At 42.0% G+C, this 24,256-nt stretch overlaps 1 protein-coding gene across 1 annotated transcript in view; it reads right to left on the reverse strand.

Moving 5' to 3' along the window:
- Positions 1 to 201: 201 nt before the first annotated feature.
- Positions 202 to 24,256, reverse strand: part of tent4b (terminal nucleotidyltransferase 4B) — a 31,722-nt gene continuing 7,667 nt past the window's right edge. Inside the window, exons 2-12 of the mRNA XM_060911967.1 lie at positions 12,210 to 12,333; positions 11,188 to 11,234; positions 9,288 to 9,408; positions 9,098 to 9,205; positions 8,869 to 8,997; positions 6,816 to 7,029; positions 6,587 to 6,713; positions 6,302 to 6,411; positions 5,953 to 6,149; positions 5,718 to 5,867; positions 202 to 2,138 (exon numbers count right to left, since the gene is read on the reverse strand). Coding sequence (XP_060767950.1) covers positions 1,989 to 2,138; positions 5,718 to 5,867; positions 5,953 to 6,149; positions 6,302 to 6,411; positions 6,587 to 6,713; positions 6,816 to 7,029; positions 8,869 to 8,997; positions 9,098 to 9,205; positions 9,288 to 9,408; positions 11,188 to 11,234; positions 12,210 to 12,333 — 1,477 coding nt within the window. The 3' untranslated portion in view covers positions 202 to 1,988. The remainder of the gene's footprint in view (positions 2,139 to 5,717; positions 5,868 to 5,952; positions 6,150 to 6,301; positions 6,412 to 6,586; positions 6,714 to 6,815; positions 7,030 to 8,868; positions 8,998 to 9,097; positions 9,206 to 9,287; positions 9,409 to 11,187; positions 11,235 to 12,209; positions 12,334 to 24,256) is intronic.

Below are 24,256 nucleotides of genomic sequence, written 5' to 3' on the forward strand. Positions count from 1 at the left end.
CCCTGAAATGTTTTATTCCTTCCTTAATTTTTGGGCAAACTATTAAGCTTACTTTCTAGTTTAAATTGTGTGTTTTCAGCTACACACACACAAACTGTATACGTCTCAGAAGCTACGTTTTAAAAACGTCGACGCTACACAGAGACCCATTTCATAAGCTTTAACAGTTACAAGAAAAGTAATAAACAAGAGGACACAAAGTGAAAATAGCATGTATGTTTGTTTAATTGTGCTGCAGTTTATTGCATGAGTACTCATGAATACAATTTGTCTAACCACCAGACAGACATTCTCAATGGCACTGGAGACCCTTCGAGCGCTCGTCCTCTCTCCTTTCACTTCCTAATATCATCCATTTTCATACAACCGTTCCTTCTGATCCACATTCAGACTTAAAAACTGATATTTATGGGAAAATCTAACAAGATCATTTGGAACTTCTGGGGAAGGGAAAAAAGGGGTCCCACCACCATCTAGTGGTCAGTTGATGTACTGCAGTGACAGTTTATGACGAGGGGAAAAACATACATACACAGGAAAAAAGTTAAAAAAAAAAAAAAAAACCTGAAGGGGGGGGAAATTTACTAACCTCCATTTTGTAAGGTAAGGAGACCAACTACAGGTTAAAACAATTTGTTTAAAATGGTCTCTGTCAAGGTTTAGACAACAAATTGGTCACTGAAGAGTTCAATTGTTTGAAAGGGAAAAAAAAAAAAATTTATAATAAACTAAACAGTGACTTAGCCACAATATCAGATGAGTGACGTTCACATCATCCTCATCTGCCCGTAGATACACATCTATAACATGTCTATATATAATATATATCTATACTTCAAGTTTCCAAAAAAAAAAAAAATAATAAATATGCATACAATTCAAATAATTTGGGGTTTGATACTCTACAGAAAGGGGAGGGGGGGGGGGGGGGGACTGGGTAGTGATTTGTAAAATATCCTTTCATTTAGCACAGAGCTGAAACACAAATCACTTCTGTACACCAGCAACCCTTTGTCAGTTTCCGATGAATGAAAAAGTGTGTGCGAGTGAGTGTGTGTTTGTATGTGTGTGTGTTTGTATGTGTGCGCGCACGGTCACACCCAACAGACGACAAATACGTGCACTTGATCCATCTCACGCACCTCCAAGAACACAATCACAATCCAGATATCAACACCATATCCTCACACACACAATGCTGATGATTCGATGAACTTAAATCCCAGTTTGGCTCTGTGAAGTCGTGTTTACACATCTGTCAAAAAAGGTAACGATCCTGTAAAAACTTATGAAATTTTCCTTATGATTTAGAGGCATTTTATCATTTTTTTGGATTTTTTTTTTGTTTTTGTTTTATACAAATCCATCTAATCAGCGCATGACAAAAGATTTCACTCTTCCCAAAAAAAAGAAAAAAAAAAAAGGAAAAAAAAAAAAAAACCTTCATGCATAATTCCGGTCCTGAATTTCAATGATTGTGTGTGGGTTTTTTTTTTTTTTTTTTTTGCACTTTTAAAAATCACTCATTTAATTTTTTTTTTGGCTCTTTTTTTTTTTTTTAATTTTCACTTTCCTCTTAAAGTCCAGCGCTTTAGGATATTGCTCCTTTGAGAGTCTCTGTCTTTTTTTTTTTTTTCTTTTTTTTTCCAAGTCTTTGGTCCTCCACACCAATAAGAGAAGGGTCTCTGTGGTGGAGAGGTGGAGAGGACACCAAAAACTCCACCACACCAAGCACAAGCAGTAAAGAAGCCAGTAGGGAAGAATGGAGGGGGGGGGAGAGAGAAAAAAAAAAAAAGAAAAAAAGCTCCCTCCCGATTTACTTGTCCCCAGATCTCCACACTGGATTTTTTTTTTTTTAAACCGCTGCTTTAAAAATATCAGATCTGGTTAGAGGGGGCCCAATAACACTGGCAGCGTGCCCTTATGGTCAGGGAAGTAAGAGTAGGTGAGTGTCTGGGAAGAAGGAAAAAAAAAAAAAAAAGCGCCTCCTATCTGCACAGGTCCTCGTGCACTGCATCCCGCTGGTTTTTCCGTCTCTTGCCGGTGGCGTGGTGATGGGGCTTGCTGCTTTGGTGGCTCTTGCTGTTAGAGACGCTCTGTTGGGCTGGGGAGCTTTTGCTCGGCCGAAACTGCCGGCTCTGCCGAGAGAAGAGAACAAACTTAAATAACCACAATCACCATCATCATGGCTGGCCTCTTGACTAATATCCTAATGTAATCAAAGCACTATTATTCTATCCGTATTCAGTGGATATGAGCAATCACACGCTCTGATTGGCTACTCTACTACTAGGCTATCAGCTCATATATCGTGAGTAGAGAAAAATAAAAATGGCAGAGCGTCTTGCTGAACCAACCAAAGACGAAATAAAAACTACTCGAAACCCCCCCCCCCCACACACAAAAAAAGCAACAAACGAAACGATGGAACGAAAGTATTTGATATCTTTTTATTTTTCAAGAATTATTATTGCATTTTTCACAAATTGCTCCCGTCATTTCGCCGGTTTGTTTACATTCCAAGCGGAAATTATTTTGTCAGACGTTTTGTATAAAGTTTCTATTTACTGAATTTGCAAAAAGTAAAAATGCTCCGTTTCTCAAAATCCAGTGAATGTGGATAGAATAAAACGGTTACTCCACTCAATCTCGTCGTATATGGATTATAGCCGACTCGTTGCTACGCACCTCGTCGCCTATCAGCTCATGTACGACTTGATTGCGTGGAATAACTTAAATATCCTACAAATGACGTGCTGTCTGCCCTCTTCCTTATACATGAGCCTGTAGATGCCCAGGATTGGCTTGTGTCACTGGGACTGACAGGAATGAGAGACAGTATGCCCCTCCCACTCAAAGCATCATCGGGATTTAAACTCGTGACCTCTGAGGTGTACAAGAAAAGTAATTTGTCTACAAATAAATTTGAAAAAGTTTAAAAAATAAATAAATAAATTGAAACATGCCTGTATCCTGGAGAAGAAAAAAAAAAAAAGGAATTCAAGCATAAAATATAAAAGGATGTCTGCAGATACGAGTTACTTAAATGCATTTAGATTATACTAAATTACATAACCTTAAAATAGGAGATGCAAACTTGAATAAACGTGACAAAATGTTCCTTCGATTTTTATTTAATTCACAGCAAAAATATACCGACGATATTAACAAGAGTGCTCTGAGAGCGCAATATCCCCCACTGGCAACGAGGCCGTAACTCTGGTAAAATACGACCGAATTGAACAAAATTGCAATATGCGTAATACCGACATATAACAAAGAATCCTGTCAAGTTTCGTGAAATTCCTCCAAAAATTGTGAGAGGAGTTGATTTCAGAAGGTGAGCACCCTTCCCGGGACGGACGGACGGACAGACATCGCCACGACATAATCCCTCTTCGGGCCTTTCGGCCAGCGGGGGATAATAAAAATTGTGAGGGAAGTTGATTTCAGAAAGCAAGCACACCTTGATGAAATTGCCAAAGTACAAGTTTGTTAATAACCAAGGGCATAACTCTGGGAAAATTTGCCCAAATTAAACGAAATTTCGATATAACTGTCATATAACAAAGCATTTTGCCAAGTTTGGTGAAATTCCTCCACAAAATTGTAAGAGGAGCTGATTTCAGAAGAACGTACACCCTCATCAAATTGTCAAAGTACAAATTTAATCAAGGGTCAAAACTCTGGTCAAATTTTCACCAATTAAATTAAATCGCAATATGCGTATTACCGTCATATAACAAGGCCTTTTGCCAAGCTTCGAGAAATTTGTCCAAAAATTATGAGGAGTTGATGTCAGAAGGAAAACACACCTTCATGAAATTGTCAAAGTAGTAGGTTGTTAATCGACGGACACAACTGGTAAAATGCGACTGAATTGAACAAAAACAATATGCGTACTAAATGACATACAACAATACCTTTTAACAGGTTTGGTGAAATTCTTCTACAACTTGTGAGAGAAGTTAATTTCAGAAGGAAAAACACACTCGTGAAATTGTCAAAGTATAATTTTGTTAATCAAGGGCTGTAACTCTGGTAAAATGTGACCCAATTTAACAAAAATCACAATACGCGTATTACCAACATATAACAAAGAATCCTACCAAGTTTCATGAAATTCCTCCAAAAATTGCGAGAGGAGTTGATTTCAGAACGCGAGTTCCGTCCTGGGAAGGGTAATCGCCACGACATAATCCCCCTCCAGGCCTTTCAGCCAGCGGGGGATTAAAAACACTGACGGCCATGTTTTTCCTTTCTCTTTTTAGTTTTTAAATTTTTTAATCTTTTCTTTCTCCTTTTATTTTTAAACTCTTCCTTAAAATTCCAAAAGCGAACACCTCCGGTGATCGCGATTAACATCACGGGTGTAAAAGCCCAGTGCGCAAGTCGCAACACGACCACAACGTTCCTCAAGATAACGTGCAGATTTTTCACCCGATCCTTTACTGCTAAATCAAAAAAAGTCATGCTGATGACATGATACTTGTCGAAACGTCGTGATGGCCGTTTCGATTCGAATGTTTGCAAATTGTATGCCACCATGAGACGATGCAGATGAGTTGATATAAAAAAGATGATTTTGGCCACCACTCAGTCATGCTCGACGTACCAAGGATTGATAATATGGTTATTAAATCACATTTGTAAAAATAGTGCACAATCGGCGATGACCTGGGCGTACCATGGGTGGGGTATTGTGTAAAACAGTAAGGCATGGGCAAATATGCAGCTGTACAACTGGAAAAACAAACGTAAATCGCAGCGTTCATCAGGGCAGAAGCAACTACACGCGACTATGTCTGGGCAAGACGACGATATTATACTGATCTATTGATTAAATATTGTGATGCCATTTAATAAATGTTTCGTTATTTAATAAACTTTGTATTAAATCTTTAAAAGGACTGAACAGTTCAAATTCATTAACTTTATTTCCTCCTGGCTCAGACCAAATTTATTTTAAATATCTTAGCTCCTCCCCCCAAAGACATTATACGTACTAAATCCACATTCCGCCATTTTGTATCGAAGGATCCGGGTTCTTTCGCTTTCCTTTTTCACTTCGACCCAGTGTTTACTAGCCTGGGCCCGCCCATCCTAAGCGTGACGCAACATGAGGGCCTGTTGCGAGCTTAGTCTGGCCAGGCAAGCTATCTCCAGCTCTTCCAAGCTCCCGAAAAATCGGGAACCAATCAACTTCGAGCATCTCCAACGGCCCTGGGTAGAGGCATGTTCAAGGCATTGATGTAGTAGAACTGCGACCGGAAGCCATAGATTGTTTACAGAATCTATGCCGGAAGCGCTTCATTCACTAGAAACATTACGAACATGGAGCAAGTTCTCATTGAAAACGTAGCAAAGAGCAGCCCTGGAGGTATTTATTGAAATGAAGGACGTTTTCGCCTTGCTCCCGACCGGCTTCGGTAAGAGTTTAATCTACCAGTTAGCCCCGTCGCGTCACATACGTCAGAAGAAAGAGTGATGTGATTGGTTTAAGCTTCGTCACAGCCTTTTCTGGCTTCGACCAGTAGCAAACAGGCATTTCAGGGAGGCGGGTCAACCACGGGCTCTGGGAAACGGTTGGGTTTAATATCTTGGCCAGACCAAATGCTCGTAGAGCTTTGCAGTCGCGTTAGCCAGACTAGGTGTTTACGCTCTGCCTGTACACCTCTACACCTGTCCTTGCCGATACACATTATAATAATTTTTACCTTGCTGCCTTTGTGGCCTGTAGTGGGTGTGGTCATGGGATGACTCTGAGCTCTGTGATTGACCAGAATCCTCTCAGGATTTTCTCGGTGAGCACCAGAGCCCCGGCCAGGCAGCTGTTTCACTGTCTTGCACGGCGTTCCGTCCGAATCCTGGACCGATCAGAAAGCAAGCAGCGTAAAAGTTAACCTAAAGCCGCTTTAAAAATAAATAAAAAACACCACAGTATGTACTCACTGCATCACTGGACGTCGTGGAGGAAGGAGAGGGCGAGGAGGATGAAGACGATGATGAGGGTGAGGAAGGAGGTGGGGAGGAGGAGTTGGAAGACGCTTTACTCCGTGGTGCTGGAGGAAGGACGACGATCTCGTCAGGTAAGTTGTTGTTACATTCGTCGAGCTCCTGAGGTTCCACCAGGAGGGTGACGTCGTTTCCTGTACACACAGAGCAGGACCAAAGGTCAGACAGCTACAATGTTCGGTTATCAACGTGAGGGGGGAGGATTCATACAAGCAAATGGAAGTGCGTAAATATCATGACGGGTCCAAAAAAAAAAAAGTTTCATATAATGGCACCCAGTGTGTACCGTTGCAGTTGTAAGCTGCCTCGCTTTGCGACTGCCCGCCCCAGTGCGTGCTGATCCAATCACGGTACTCTGCTACCTCTTGCGTGACTCGGATTATTCGACCCAGAATACTGAGGGAATGAGAGAGAGAGAGAGAGAGAGAGAGAGAGAGAGAGAGAGAGAGAGAGAGAGAGAGAACACCGAAATTAGCTTTAATGAAATCATTCGTATCATATTTAAAAGGTCTGAGATATGGGTTTGTGTGAAAGTGTGTCAGCAATTTGTACTTTGTGTGTGTGTACACACCTTTCAGATTTGTTGTTGGGATAGTGTTTGGCGATGGGAGAAACGGCGTGGCTCAGAACCACATACGCATAATCGAACGCTTGCTTCACCTGCATGGCCCCATATGAGCTCCTTCCAACATCGTTGCCTAAATCGCACACGAGAAAAAAAAAAAAGTCAGAATAATCCACACAAACCTTAAGAACAGTTCCAATTCCTCTTGCTCAAAAGCGCGTGTATGTATCTGTACCCGGCTGTAGCGGATCCTCGATGTACAGCATGGACGGTCTGTATCCGTCGAGCATGCCTTTCAGAACCTCGTCTTTAGCCACGTACGAGCCGCCGTCTTTAATCCTGATGCCCGTTTTCAGGTAGTTAAAATGGCGGCCGTACAGTTCGAAGAACTCGATGAGCAGGACGCCCATGTTGGAGTTGGGACTGCACACATCCTCTCTGTAGTGTAGCTACAAAACACAGAGCCACTGGTGAGTTCCTATGACTTTCACATCTGATAATAAAACAAAATCAAATACGCAATACAATACACCACTAAATATACAGCACACACACATTTCACTAACCGACTGAATTTTTCTCATCTCATCTCATCATCTCTAGCCGCTTTATCCTGTTCTACAGGGTCGCAGGCAAGCTGGAGCCTATCCCAGCTGACTACGGGCGAAAGGCGGGGTACACCCTGGACAAGTCGCCAGGTCATCACAGGGCTGACACATAGACACAGACAACCATTCACACTCACATTCACACCTACGCTCAATTTAGAGTCACCAGTTAACCTAACCTGCATGTCTTCGGACTGTGGGGGAAACCGGAGCACCCGGAGGAAACCCACACGGACACGGGGAGAACATGCAAACTCCGCATAGAAAGGCCCTCGCCGGCCACGGGGCTCGAACCCGGACCTTCTTGTTGTGAGGCGACGGCGCTAACCACTACACCACCGTGCCGCCCCGACTGAATTTTTTTTTTTTAAACGTCAGGCTGCCTTCACACTAAGCGTCTTTGTTTTTTGTTTTTCCTCCTACTTTCAAAAGTTCCACTTTTCACAAAAGTAATAGTGATGTCAAAAGATATTTTTAAACCTCCTGACCAATCAGGTCATAAGATATGGGATAAGTCAGGGGGGGGGAAAAAAAAAAAAAAAAAAAAAAAGAGCGAAGATTGACAGATTGCATCAGAAATATTTAATTGCTAATATTCAAGCATTGCAATGTAACTAAAATTAACTATTTTCATTTGCTTGAAAAAGAATAGTGAAGACAAACAACATCCTCGTTAATAACCTTTAATCATCATTACCAGTGATGGGAATAACGGCGTTACAAATAAACGGCGTTACTAACGGCGTTACTTTTTTTAGTAACGAGTAATCTAACTAATTACTTTTTACATCGTTATAACGCCGTTCCCGTTACTTACAATAAAATACTATGCGTTACTTTATTAAAGCTGTTCTCATCTGGCACGCTGCTCGCTCAGCCTTTCTTTCCTCTGCTTTAGTGTGGGGAGGGGAGACGCGAGACAACGGCACAGTAAGCCAATCAGAGTAGATTTGGACAACATACGTAGGTAGGCCACGCCTACTGCACTACTGCGCACTCTTTCAATCAGAAGACCCAGCGATGGCGAGCGGTCAGCCCAGCACTGCGCTTTCACACTGGAAATACAGCATTACTTTTCATTACTTGAAATAAAAGGCAAGAGTGTTTACGTGCAATGCACATTATGTCGAGGAACAAAGCGTTTGTCCTCGTCAGTGGCCAGTAATTAGTAACATAATTTTAATAACTACAAAAATATATTACATTTGATAGATGTCTTATCTCACATTGTCCCACAAAAATATTAATATAGTGTAGATAACATTACTAATTGGTTCTGTTAAGTGTCCATTTCAGTCATTAAACACATTTAACATTCACTTTTATTATGATTACACTAATTGAATTTGATTTTTTTTTTTGAGGGGGAACAAAATGTAACGGAATAATTACTTTCTCTGGTAATTAGTTACTTTTATGACAAAGTAACTCCGTTAGTAACTCAGTTACTTTTTGGGAAAAGTAACTAGTAACTAATTACTTTTTGAAAGTAACGTGCCCAACACTGATCATTACTGACAATAAATCTAATCTGGACTGCAAAGTTCAGTAGTGGGTATTAACCAAGATTGGCACGAACGTTACCATGGTTACAACATGCACATCAGGTGAGCTGTTCCCCACCGATCACTAATGCTTGGCGTGTGTGCACATGTATGTTACCTGCGCGTGTGTGTGTACCTGTAGGAAGCTGACAGCCATAAGAAACAGGCTGTAGGACCCAATGCCTCCAGTAAACACCTCATTCAGTTCTCTCTGCAGCAGGAACTGTTTTAGCACCAGCACCAGGTACGGCAGCACGGGGAATTTCTAAAACACACACACCATCAACAATAAGACGTTAAGATGGCCACCCAAATACAACAGGACCCAACTGCGTCTGCATTCTGTCGGGACAACACACACACACCTTTTTGAAGTCTTTGATGAGATTGGCGGCCTTCACGCCGCTGTGCACGTTAAAACTGATGTCCACTTTGACCTCAGTGTGAGCGTCTGTCAGCTTGATAATCGGAACCTGTGTGTATATACACGAATATGATCAGTTTTATATTTTGAATCCAGATGTGACCCATCCCCCCCCCACACACACACAGTACCGTTGCTTTATCGAGCACTTTGACCGAATTCTCGTCTGCGACGTTCCTCTTGCGCAGCGCCTCCTCCAGCGTCCATAGAGGAAGTGTCTCCCAGTTTCCAAACACTACCAGATCTATATCACTGACGCACACAAAAACAGGTTTATACAGTCTATCATACACTCACCACACATCTCAACCCCCCGACGATCAAACATTTATAGTAAATGTCTCTCTATAAGCTTCATCTGTTGTTCATTTTAAATCAACTGGACTTTAATAACTTATTTGAGCTGAATTAGAATGAATCATCAGTTACGATGATGTATTGCATTATTCAACATTCACAATAAAGTTATTGGACACTTCAGAACATCAGTACTATAACCAAGGACGAAGCAGCCACGGTGACCATCATTTCATGTCCCCTCCTAACCCACTCAGAAGTGGACCTGAGGACTGCTGTCTCTCACGGGCCCTGATAATGCCTACAACAATGCTTCATCCTAAAAATAAATCATTTTCTAGGCGGGAGTCCAGTCCGACAAACGCTTGCGAAAGAGAGTTTCTCAAGAAGAAAAATAGCAGAACAGCGACGTAATCGTCCAACAGCTACACAGATCTCACATGAACTACTGCAACACTTATTGTAATAGCCAACACACAGCATGATTTCGAGAAACACCTTAAAAGATCTTTAACAGGATTCCTAACTGCTTGTTTCATTCCATACACACACACCAGCTGATTTATTCCACTAATCCAGATTTAGTTATCCAAGTGACACGTCAGCGTAGTATGACTGTGACGTGGTGTGGGACCTTTCTCCACATGTTCATTCAGCTCGGCTAAATTTAGTTTAAATCCCCGTCCAGCTCACGCAAACAACATACATTAAGACAAAAAAAAAAAAAAAAAACCACAACCCTGGGCTCTTTACCTTTAATACGAGCCAACCTTGATTTAACCCAACAACATTAAAAAGTGTACTTATACTCCTCCGTTTCATTCGCAATACAAATATTCAAAGTCCTATATATAAAATTAAGAGTGGTTTTTCTTTCCAGATAAGAGTCTCACACTACGTTCAGACTGCAACCTGAAACGACCCATATCCGATTTGTTGTGAAATCCGATTTTTTTGTTAGGCCGTTCACATTACCAATTATATGAGACTTGTATGCGATCTCCAATATGAACGGAAAACGACCCAAAAGTGTCCCGCATGCGCAAATTGACACGTAATAAGCACATCTACGTAATACGTAAACGAAAAAAAAAAGCGCACTCTTCAAGTTTGCAAGTAAAGCATGGAGATGAGGCGAGACCTGGCGATGTGGTTTTTGTGGCGGCGGCGGAACTCGCACAATAATCTGATTAATGTGGGCAGCAGACTAATGAGACCGAAGGTGTCAAATTACTGGAAATTTCCAGAACAATCTTATAATCTTGTAATACAGGATGATTTAACATCCAGGTCCCTACCAAATCCACCATTAGCTTGATCAATTCTATAAAAGTCTATTTAAATTCTGAAAACTGTACAAATGTTGTTGTTTTCCACCAAAGAGGCGGGATTAGCCAACGCAGAATAGTGACGTTTGTCTCTTGATGACGTGTAGGTCGCATGAATGCGACCTGTCCGGTCAGACTGCAGTCGCATGTGAAAATAACGGATATGCATCGGAATTAGGACCATATATCCAAGCGGCCTGGGTCGCATGTGAAAAAAAAAAAAATTGGATCTGTGTCGTTCAGATTGTCAATAACAAATCGGATACAGGTCGCATATGGGCAAAAAAAATCGGATATGGGTCGTTTCAGGGTGCAGTCTGAACGTAGTCTCAGTGTTTTCACAAGTCTAGACATACACAGTGTGGGTCTGTGTGTGTGCACGTGCGTATGAAGTGGTGAAGCTTACCTCGTAGGCAAATACAGGCCGGTACTGAAACTGCCAAACACTTGGACCTGTCAATAACATGAGGAAAAATGGTGAATATCTCTCCCTCTCTCTCACGTACATCCTCTACCAACCCCAACTCATAACATTGCTAACAAAGGGTGGAGGATTTATACATACCCACCCGAGCATCTATCCCTGCACGAGATGCTATCCCCCCCCTGCACCAAGAACATACAGCAGCAAGGCAAAACACCTCCTTTTTTTTTTTAACTGGCTTACAAGATCGAGGCTCTTGAATTCCTGTGTCAAAGTTCACCTTGATAACGTTGACGAGGTAAAACACTTTAAAAAAAAAAAAAAAACACGACATGCCTCTTTCATATCTTGTGTAAAGTTTTTCTGGTGGATAGTGTACCCGTATAGGAAGGGGTCAAAAGGCTATGTAAATGCACCAGATAAACCGAGATCGGACACATCGGCGTCTCCGATCTACCAGGAACGCGTTCCTGGATGTAGTTCAGAAGACAGACACCTCTGAATGGAGGATATTTCACTTATTAAATACCAGAAGAACATTTCTTAGAGGGGAGGAGGAAAAAAAAAAAAAAACCACCAAAATTTCAGAAGACTTTTCTTCCTCAATTAAGACAAAACATTCTGGTTGAATCTTACAGAAGTAAGAACTTTCGATTGGTCATTTCTTCACTGCTTCAGTCTGGAAAGCAGCTCAAATGCAACGATCTAAATTTATGTAATACGCAAAATCATCTGACCGCCGAACAGAAAGACAGAAGTGCACTTGGACAAAAGGGGCAGTCGGGGTTTTGCTTGCAACTGCAGAAACCGTCTTAAAACAGATTTTGTGTGGGAGAGGAGAATTCAATAAGAGCTACTGTGCAGGTTTGTAAAATGGTCCAGTGAAAACAGGGAACGTGCGCGCACACACACAATCATTAGGAACTGATCAAAGCACAAAAATGTGTTAAATCGTTTGGGATGCGAGATGCGTTTGTGCTTATATTCATCTGTGAGAGACGTACATCTGCACTGGGCCATAAGTCCTTGATGACTCTCTGGATCCTGTCGACGACTTCCAACCTCATCCGCTCTTCCTCTGGCCGAGGAGACATGTACTCGTAGAAGTCTTTGATCTCCTCATGGAGCCTAGAAAGAGACAGACAGACAGAGAGAGAGAGAGGAAAAACAAAAGTCAGTGAAGAGTCAGATTTGCGACCAAATGCTTAAATCACATGAGAAATCTGAGAATACAGTCAGCATTCCAGGTCTGATGACATGTCTCACACACACACACACACACCCTGTTTGGTCACCAACGCTGTGCTGGTGTAGATTTATGTAAAGCAGTATTACAGGGTGTCATGAAATGATGGGAGCATGAAGGGGAAGAGAACTAAAGCGCACTGTAGTGGGGCAGTGGGAAGCGAGATCAAAAAATGTTTTATATGTATAAAAACACACACACACGAGATGAAGTGATGTGTAGAAATAATGCGTACACACAAGATTTGGCAACAAACACTATGTTTCTTTGTTGACGAAACCCCCTGCGCTGATGTATAACAGGATCGTAACTTCAGCCGGCTACAAGACAACAGGGGGCTTGAGAAACTGCTTTAAAAAAAATTTTCAAGTAAAAGGTGTGGTGGGGAACCTGAACTCTCTCCCCACCACATTAGCAAATGGGCGTGACTGGGGAAAGGAAAAAAAAAAAAAGTTTGTAAGCCACTTCATACGCATCTCTACAGCTAGGAGCCAGCTCCACAGAGATGGTACAGCTCAATTCTACATGCCAACTTCTCTAAACCTCCCTCTCCCACAGATAATGGCCACATCTGAACCGATGGACTAATGGCTGCGTGTCTTCGCTGCGTGATCCCAGCTGATGGAAGTGAAGGAAGGAAGGAAGGAAGGAAGTGAATTCCTAATGACCCATCATGGAGACCTTCCTGGACGAGGAAAGAGCTTGAACAGATGCTTTACAAGAGGAGAAATAGCTGCATGCCAAGATGCAAACTAGATTGCCAGAATATAAATCTTGAAGACAGACATCGGTAGTTTTAAGGACAAATATTACAGCCCTGTTCTCAGCTCCATAAATCCATTTCTTTAACATTTAAAATAAATCTGCTGTAATGAAGAGGACTCGAGGTTTATGGTCAAACCTGTTCTTCAGACTGTACCGTCTCAGCATCGATGTGTGTGAAAGCTGTGGATTTGGCAACGTGCTCACTTTTGCATACCGAGGCCATCAGTTTCAGTTTAATACTATGACTTTCGTTTCCTCAGAACTGCCTTTTGGACCACACCAGGGCACGGGGATTGAGTTCACTCCTCTGCAGCCAATTGGCGAGCCGCCTTCGTCTCCACAAGTTACATAAACATGTGACACGCACACACCTCTTTGCCCTCGGTAATCTGCTGAGCAGAAATGAAGTGAGCAACATTTATGCAACCTGGGAAAGGTTTGAGATGTGTTTGCCTCTCTCTCTCTCTCTCTCTCTCTCTCACACACACGGCAGGAGAGATGAACAGATACACAGGTATATGGGACATGAAGCACAAAAACAGCACATGTACAGACAAGCACTCTTACATGAGGAGACGAGCTGTTTACCATACACAAGACACACACACACCTATCTGATCTCATATTAGCAACTAACCTCAGGGCTTCTGTTGGGGGAAAAAAAAAAAAAAAAATACACCACGCCCCAAAAAACAAACAAGAAAACTTAAAAAAACAAAAAAAAAAAACAAAACCCTGTCCTGTGTTCATGGCATAAAGCACAGCACCCGTGTCAAATCCAAGCAGATACACATCCAGCCTTTCAAACCTGGGCAATTAATTCTTTTTGTGGATAAAGAAAAACATTCCCATGGCCTTTCTGAAACGGAACATGTTACACATTGTCAAAGGTGTGCTTTGTTTAATGGTAGAATGTTTTTTTTCCCCCTTAAACTATTATTAACATGCACTGATATTTCCTACAAACCACTGATGAAACCAAGCAAAGTAAAGTCCAGCACAAAATATCGCATATTAACTCTCCCGCTTAGCTCATGATAAAACAGAGATAAGATAACCATTCTTGGCAGACTCAAATATCAACTTGGGTGTTGTGAGGACAGAACAGCACAGCTCATAGCCAAAACACGAGCAATGACTTTCTGTTGAGGATATACATAACTGCTCGTTTCTCTTAGCCTGTGCTAATTCATTAAACTAGCTAACTAGCGCATCGTACGTTAATCTGCTACATGACATTTTATACCACCTTCCAGTCACCAATCAGGTTTCTGTGCAACCACAACACAGGACTAATGGATATACGACGACGAATGACTATTGTTATTGTTTCTATGGCAACAGCTCACACTCCAGACTGTCGTGTTATACACGACATACATTAGTAAGACGTGCATTATTTCCATATAGCTACAGTGTCGTGTGCTATTTCTTACTAATCAACTCTGCACGATATGACATTGCCATAATATCTAGCAATGTTTATTCCGATTAGATCATATCGAATATATTACTAGTCCTGCCACTCTACAAACGTTTCATAAAAGCTCCTGAATTTGACATTGAACTACACGACCGCTCAAATACAGCAAAAGAGCAGTCGGTTGCAAAAGATGAGTCAATCAACATGCGACTTTGGAATTATCTGCGTAGGAGTTTTGAACTCTGATATGATTACGCTTCCTGGAAGCCCTGCCCCCTTCCTTCCTACTGTGTCCATTAATGTGGAATTAAACCTATCGATATACAGTCACCTCCGAAACTACTGGAGTTTGAGATCAAAAGATGACCATCAGAATTTCAGCTTCCGTTTCCTGATGTGTTACGCAACTTCGAATATGGCACCTTTTGTTTGAACCCATGTATTTTTCCAAGTGAAATATTAGAATGTGACTAACAGGTGTGAGAGCCTGGGATTTCACCTGTAAAAAGATTGCATATATTGTTAAAAAGGATAAACCAACATCAAAACCAGAGAGCTAGCTGTGGGAGAAAAGCAAGACATTCTGAAGCTGAGAAAAGGGAAACCCGACCAGAGCCCTTGCACAAGCATTGGGCACAGCTCAATTTGGAATGTCCCTAAAAAAAAAAAACCCCACACACCTGATATACTACGGAAGCCGAGAGGGGCCCTTCATATAATCCTTTTTTTTTTTTTTATTCACCTTGTTATCCTGAGATAACTACATAATTAATTCAGGATCTCGAGAAAACAACACAACTAATTCGAGATCGAGAAAACAAAACTGTTATTCCGAGATAACGACATAATTAATCCAGGATCTTGAGAAAACAACAACTAATGCGAGATCTCGAGAAAACAAAACCGTAAAAAAAAGGATTATATGAAGGGCCTCTCTCGGCTTCCGTACACAGGGGGGTGTAGCTCTGCTAGAAATCTCAGCTGTTTTCTCGAGATCATGAAATAATTGTTTTGTTTTCTCGAGATCACGGAATAATTGTTTTGTTTTCTCGAGATCGCGAATTAGTTGTGTTGTTTTCTCGACATCCTGAATTAATTATGTTGTTATCTCGGAATAACGGTTTTGTTTTCTCGAGATCGCGAATTAGTTGTGTTTTCTCGACATCCTGAATTAATTATGTCGTTATCTTGGGATAACAAGGTGAATAAAAAAAAAAGATCATATGAAGGGCCTCTCGCGGCTTCTGTAATACACTAACAACTAGACTTATAAAGCACTGAATGGTCTTGTACCACAGTACCTGAGTGAACTTCTGCTCTTTTATGACCCAACACGTCTACCTGGATCAAAAGGTGCAGGCTATTTGTTGGTGCCTCAAACAAACAGTGAAGGCTACATCAAGGGCAGCACGCCTTTTCTTACAAAGGCCCCACAGTTATAGAACAGCTTTCCAAGTAGTGTTTGGGACTCAGACACAGTTTCAGTGTTTAAGTCTCAGCTAAAAACACATCTGTTTAGTCTTTTGTTAATAGCTTTTTATTAGGTAAAGGAGCAGATCTGGAAGGTCCTCAGGCATAGCGTTTTGGTAAACTGGGACGTATGGATGCTGTCGCCTTCCCACTCGGGTTTGTTGACAGTGGAGTGGCTGCTGCTTTGTGTCCCAGGGCTCCCTCATGACTGCGTTACCTTTTGGTTATGCTGTCATAGTTGGTCTTGTTGGAGTCGCTGCTTGCAATCAGCACACAATGTTCTTTCCCAATAGGTGACAACAGGCATGCCCAACAACCTGCGTTTTTTTTCTCTCTCTCTCTTCGTCGAGTTACATGTCAATCCTGAGATACCAGTGATGCTGGTCTCTCGTGCTCTTCAGACCCACCTGATGCCCTACTTCTATCTGGAGTCTCATCACATCGCTTCTATGGAGGACGGCCTGCTAAGATACGCTTGGAAGATGGCTCTGGACACTTATGGCCCTTTTCCACTACCCTTTTTCAGCTCACTTCAGCCCGACACGGCTCGCGTTTCGACTACCTCAGAACAGCACGACTCAGCTCGCTTCAGCCCTGCTCAGCCCCCAAAACTTGCATGGTTTTGGAGTGGGGCTGAAGCGAGCCAAACCGAGCCGAGTGGGGCTAGGGGCGTGAGCAGACACTCCCCTGTGCACTGATTGGTGAGGAGGAGTGTCCTCACATGCCCACACGCCCCGCGAGCACGCTGGGATCTGTAAACACCGCAAACCCGGAAGAAGAAGAAGAATTACGAGAATTTCTGAAGCCTTATGCGCCTCGCCTCATCTATACGCTCTTGCCAATATCTGTTGGCGTTGTCAGTGACAACAAGCCACAGACCCAAGACCAGCAACACTAACGACTCCATGTCCTCCATGTTTATTGTTTACTATCCGGGTCGTGAGACTACCGCTTAAAAGATCACTGATGTCACTGTTTGCGCCACTTAACGACATCACGTGACGTCCACCCACTTTCGTTAACTCCACCCAATGTGTCCACCCACTTCCAGCCAGCACGGTTCAGCGCGGTTGTAGTCGAAATGCATCTCCAATAGCCCCGCTCAGCTCGACTCAGCACGGCACGGCTCAGCCTGACTCAGCCGCGTTTGTAGTGGAAAAACGGCATTACAGTTTCGCTACGATGGTTTAGGACTACAAATCACCATGATACCTTTAAGACTGCAGTTGTCATGAACAGTTTTGCATTCAAGTCACCATCAATGATAACTTCAACAAAATAGGCTTTGTGTTAAAACTAGAATGAATTTCCTGGTTACACAACTGTACTTTTGTGACTATATTGGACAGTTATAGAAGTGTTATTTATCTGTTATCACCCAGATGAGGATGGGTTCCCTTTTGAGTCTGGTTCCTCTCAAGGTCTCTTCATGTCGTCTGAGGGAGTTTTTCCCTTTCCACTGTCATCTCAGGCTTGTACAGGAGGGATAAAATTAGTTCATATGTTTAAAAACTTTATTTTTCTGTCCAGCTGCATTGTGACTATGTCTTTTGTTAAAAGCGTGACACAAAAACTGACTTGACTAGACATGGAACCAGCCAGCCAAGGAAAACAGCAGCAGTTGAGGAGACACTGGGAAAGCTGTGAAGAAAATGCCAGAAACAAGTCCGTGACCTCAACAACCTCCACCACACAGGGGTGAAGGGATCACAATCCACCGAGTAGAAATATCAAAGTTATACCACAAGATGCAAACCACTCAACAGTACGAACTGGACAGACAGACAGACTGGCATTTAGAAAGAAATACAGAGTCAAGCAACAAAAGTTCTGGAACCAAGGTGAACCTCTGAAAATGTGAAGAAAGGAAGGACCTGCTCATGATCCAAACCATATGAGCCCACTGGTCAAGCATGGTTGAGGTAGAGTCATGGCACGGGCTTGCGTGGCTGCTTCTGGAACAGCCTCGCTAATCTTTACTGATGGTGTAACTCACATGGTAGCAGCAGAATGAATTCAGAAGTCGACACAAACATTCTCTCTGTCTGCCAATTTACAGAGAAATGCATCCAGTCTCAAGGGGAGGAAGTTCATCATGCAGCAAGACAATGACCCAAAACACACTGCCAACACAATGAAGGCCTTCATCATGGGGGAAAGTGGACGGTTTTAGACTGGCCAAGTCAATCACCTGACCTTAAAGTGTATGTAATGCCTCTAAACCGCACTTTTTGCTTCCTTGTACAAACCAACAAATCATGATGTTGACTGACCATGTGTTTTTGAACCATAGCTGATCCAAAAGGCCATAAATTAATGCAAAATCAATAAGATCAGCCGCTTTTCACGGAATCTACCGAGACTGAACCGGAAGATCCCGAAGGGGTGCGTGATGTCACACGTGTAACAATTCAGGTATCAATTCCGTTCATTTGCGCAGCAGTGCTTAGACCGGTCTCGATATGGAATCACGTTTTGGAGAGAATTCTGACACTGACTGGAATTCTTATATGTCGGATGAAGGGGAAGATGATTATCAAATATATTCCGGAGTAAACGGTTATCTTTTTGAGTCCCCAAGACGAGAAACTATCAGTTCACGACAGTCTTCCTCTGTAGTGCGAGAGAGAGAGAGAGGTGTGCAGAATGCAGTGGGTACCTTTAATCATGTTTTCCTGAACAAAACTAAAAACAAATTGAGACTTGCAATATTCCAATCTGCAAGCATTTAACACATTTCAGTTAATAAATGATTGCGTGCGTACATTTTCCTTCCAGTTAAAGTGCATCAGATATGATAAGATCGGATGTCGTGAGTGTGTAAATGTTGCTCATAATCCTACATCTGGTGCGAGATAATAGGGGAATCAACGAACTGTCCAGATGTCAGATCAAATGTCATTTATTAAAATCAGTGGGTTTCTTTTTTGCTCCAGTAATTCCCATGTTGTCGCTCTGGTGGTAACGAACACCTGATGAATCAGATTTATTATTAGTAGGCAACACGAAACCTGTTCACTTCGTTTGCACAAACCTCACCCGCTGTCACTTTAGATTAGTCATTTCTTGGAAATTCGTGAACTGAATGTCTTGTTGTATATGGATTTGAACATCCAAACACAACTTGGCGCTTTCACATTGTTGTAAGAGTCCAAGAACAATATCCGATTTCAGCGAGTAAACAAGCACAGAGTCAGATGAACCAAAGTGACCCAGATAACCGGGGTTCCATGTGTGACATCATGCGAGATTAGCCCTGGGGCAAGGCTGCCTTTTCCAGGATCCGGCAGCTGCGATCTATCGGTAGTTTTGTGCTTGATAAAATAAATAATATTTCCCCCCTGCTTTATGAATTAATTTTGTTAAATTATTAATGATATATATTACAACCCCGATTCCAAAAAAGTTGGGACAAAGTACAAATTGTAAATAAAAACGGAATGCAATAATTTACAAATCTCAAAAACTGATATTGTATTCACAAAAGAACATAGACAACATATCAAATGTCTAAAGTGAGACATTTTGAAATTTCATGCCAAATATTGGCTCATTTGAAATTTCATGACAGCAACACATCTCAAAAAAGTTGGGACAGGGGCAATAAGAGGCTGGAAAAGTTAAAGGTACAAAAAAGGAACAGCTGGAGGACCAAATTGCAACTCATTAGGTCAATTGGCAATAGGTCATTAACATGACTGGGTATAAAAAGAGCATCTTGGAGTGGCAGCGGCTCTCAGAAGTAAAGATGGGAAGAGGATCACCAATCCCCCTAATTCTGCGTCGACAAATAGTGGAGCAATATCAGAAAGGAGTTCGACAGTGTAAAATTGCAAAGAGTTTGAACATATCATCATCTACAGTGCATAATATCATCAAAAGATTCAGAGAATCTGGAAGAATCTCTGTGTGTAAGGGTCAAGGCCGGAAAACCATACTGGGTGCCCGTGATCTTGGGGCCCTTAGACGGCACTGCATCACATACAGGCATGCTTCTGTATTGGAAATCACAAAATGGGCTCAGGAATATTTCCAGAGAACATTATCTGTGAACACAATTCACCGTGCCATCCGCCGTTGCCAGCTAAAACTCTATAGCTCAAAGAAGAAGCCGTATCTAAACATGATCCAGAAGCGCAGACGTCTTCTCTGGGCCAAGGCTCATTTAAAATGGACTGTGGCAAAGTGGAAAACTGTTCTGTGGTCAGACGAATCAAAATTTGAAGTTCTTTATGGAAATCAGGGACGCCGTGTCATTCGGACTAAAGAGGAGAAGGACGACCCAAGTTGTTATCAGCGCTCAGTTCAGAAGCCTGCATCTCTGATGGTATGGGGTTGCATTAGTGCGTGTGGCATGGGCAGCTTACACATCTGGAAAGACACCATCAATGCTGAAAGGTATATCCAGGTTCTAGAGCAACATATGCTCCCATCCAGACGACGTCTCTTTCAGGGAAGACCTTGCATTTTCCAACATGACAATGCCAAACCACATACTGCATCAATTACAGCATCATGGCTGCGTAGAAGAAGGGTCCGGGTACTGAACTGGCCAGCCTGCAGTCCAGATCTTTCACCCATAGAAAACATTTGGCGCATCATAAAACGGAAGATACGACAAAAAAGACCTAAGACAGTTGAGCAACTAGAATCCTACATTAGACAAGAATGGGTTAACATTCCTATCCCTAAACTTGAGCAGCTTGTCTCCTCAGTCCCCAGACGTTTACAGACTGTTGTAAAGAGAAAAGGGGATGTCTCACAGTGGGAAACATGGCCTTGTCCCAACTTTGAGATGTGTTGTTGTCATGAAATTTAAAATCACCTAATTTTTCTCTTTAAATGATACATTTTCTCAGTTTAAACATTTGATATGTCATCTATGTTCTATTCCGAATAAAATATGGAATTTTGAAACGTCCACATCATTGCATTCCGTTTTTATTTACAATTTGTACTTTGTCCCAACTTTTTTGGAATCGGGGTTGAAATTTTCAAGCATTACAATAAGGCATTACATACACTTTAACCCAACTGAGCATGTATTTCACCTCCTGAAGAGGAGACTGAAAACCACCAAAACGAACAAATAAAAGAAGCTGTGCAGAAGCATCACAAAAGAAGAATGCAACAGGTTGGTGATGTCAGTGAGTCTGCAGCATGATGCAGTTATTGTAAGCAAGGGAAGGATATGCAACCAAATGTTAAGTGCAGGGGTGATAGCGTTCCGGTGCGCCGCGCCGGATTTCCGGTGCGCCATGGCTGGGGGAAAAAAAAAAAAAATCTAGTTCGCCCATTGTCCTGTGTCATTCTGAGATGCGCAGATAGACAGTAAAGGGAATTCGGAATTCCCTTTACTGTCTATCTGCGCATCTCAGAATGACACAGGACAATGGGCAAACTAGATTTTTTTTTTCCCCCCAGCCGCGGCGCGCCGGAACGCTATCACCCCTGTAAGTGCTACTTACGTGAAAACCACCTGTTCCAATTTTTTTTGGCTCACCCAAGCATTGGGCAGCAGTCTGCCACCAAAAGGTGTCATGTTCTAAGTTGTTTAACACACATGGATGTGAATATCAGGAAATGTCATGTTAAAGGTGCAAGAGTAGATTTTTTTTTTTCCGTACTTGTATGAATAACCAGGAAAATGTACAGAACAGGAATAAAAAGAAGCAATGGGTTAAAGCCATAGCCTTAACAAAAGTGCATTAAGTTGATGAGAACGGATCTGGAAAACTGATTTTTGGTTGGGTGGTGCGTGTTTGGATACAGCGCCCATTCTGTAGATCATTCTACAGGCCACCACGGATCCTGGAGACAGAGCTTCATGAACATGAAGGAACGGGTTCAAGGATTCAAATGTCAAACCCACCCAAGCATTAGACCTAATCAGGGGGTTTAAAAATAAATACATAAATAAATATTAAAAAATAAAAAACATCATCTTACCTAATGCATCTTTAAAAATCCAAATCGGTTCTCGTAACTGATGATCAAAATTGAATGAATGCAACACACCATGGTCGAAGTTCTTGTCAAGAATGAAGTATTTAGCTCATCAGTACGGGAAGGACAACTCATACGGTCCTGATGTTTTGTCAATTAACACACTATTTAAAAAAAAAAAAACAAGCAAACTACGACACAAGAAGCGTTCAGTTTAAAGCTCCAAGAACACTGCTCACTTTGCATACAATGGCATTACACCACTAACCACAAGCTCCTCACTTTAAAGGTCTACTAAGGTGAGGCCATTATTAAAAAATGTTCTGTTTCCGGTCCACCGGCCGGGTGAGTGCCGTTTGTGCGGCTGAAATTTTTTTTTTAACGCCGGTTTTTCGACATTTTTTTCGAGTTCGTAAATCTAAAATCGAACTTGACATTTACGCATTCCCAGGGCTTTCCACTAAGGCTCATACTAGCCAGCCATGACAAATAAGTCGCCAGCCGGGGGGGGGAGTAAACACAAAATAAACTCCTGTGCACGCAGTTCCCAGGATTAAATGTATTTTCCATAGACCATTTATTTATTCACTTTACTCAAATACAAAGTAAAATGGCAGTAAATCTTTTCTTTTCTTGCGTATTGCATCATGAGGCGTTCCTGGCTTGTAAATCTTATTTTCGGTGCATGACACATTCACGCAGCTGAGCATGCTATGAATTAACAACGACAACGGTCTGCAGTGGCGGCTACACAATTAAACACTCAGCGAGCATTTCTCCATTTGTGTATGAAAATACACTCCAACCACTCAGTTTGGTTTCATTTACAACCAACTGTGTCTTTTGATGCCAGCACGTAATTGAACGAGAGAAGACTGGTTTACCGGAGACAAAATAAGCGTTATCTCTGCTTCTGTTCCCTCCGATGTCGCCTCCGACACACTACTGCCTCCGCCGAGTGCGTGCACACACACTGCATGTAGGGGCCGCAGATGAGTTACTCTCCCTTGATCAACGAAGTCGGCGGGGAATTTGTGGCTATTATCGGTACAAACAGTGCGAATCACAACTTAAATGAATGCGGTTCAGTTTGGCATTATTGTCAGTCCATTAGATAAACATTTAATTTTATTAAAATCGAAAATTAATATTTAGAGCCTGTGGGCTACAAAAATAATAGTCATTAAAGTAGCCGGCTGGACTTAATTATGTAGTCGGCTGTATGGCCGGCAGCCGGCGCTTGTGGAAAGCCCTGCATTCCGCGCAGAATATAGAATCGAATCAGCTCTGCGCATGCGCCGTGCAGCACAAAAAAAATGGCAGCCACCATGAAGGAAGGAGATCTGGAGATTTCAAACATTTGCTTAAGTGTGAAATCGCAAAATGGTATTCTAGCGAACAACAAAATAGTAAAGATTCAGAAAAACAAATCATTCAGTGATCATTTTAATAGTGTAATTTCATCCGAACTCGGCCTAACGCTCGATTTAGAACTACAAAAAGTCCGTGTGTCGGACATTTTAAGTACCTTTGTAAAAGTTTTGAAAATGTTGCAGTCAGCATTTAAGATGCTAACTTAAAGTTTTTGTACAAGTTTCAGTTGATTAAATTGTCATATTTTATTAAATGTGTCTGCTTTTGTAATAAAAAAGTACTGAAAGAAAAAGCAAACACAGCATTGCGATTTCTTATCCATCCATAGATTTAAAAAAAAAAACTCCCTCCCAACTGGAAAATTTTTTTGCTCACCCGGTAGACAGGAAACTGATTTTTTTTAAGGATGGCCTGACAATGTCGATTTTTTCACTATACATCTGAAATAGTGTATTAACGAGATGCAACCCTAACTTACGGACAAACCCGAACTCTCTACCTGTAAAACGAGGCTGAAACTATGCGTTATAGCACCAGCGTTGTTTTCGTTAACGCACCTTTTTTCATGACTAAAACGAGACAGTGACGAGCTAAACATAACTCTTTGATCGCGAAAATATGACGAGACATATCTGTTGTTTTCGTTGACGAGACGAAAACGTTAGTGAGTTGGCTATAGGACTATCAAAATGCATGGCGTTTCCTCCAACGGCGCGTGCAACCTATCTGCCAAATGCTGAAAATATCAGCAATGCACCAGCATCCTGTCCTTGTTTGGTCACGCCCACCACCAGGCATGTCCGGGCACAGTGCACACCGGGGCAGCC

The sequence above is a fragment of the Neoarius graeffei genome, chromosome 27, assembly GCF_027579695.1.
Source record: "Neoarius graeffei isolate fNeoGra1 chromosome 27, fNeoGra1.pri, whole genome shotgun sequence".
Taxonomy (NCBI): Eukaryota; Metazoa; Chordata; class Actinopteri; order Siluriformes; family Ariidae; genus Neoarius; species Neoarius graeffei.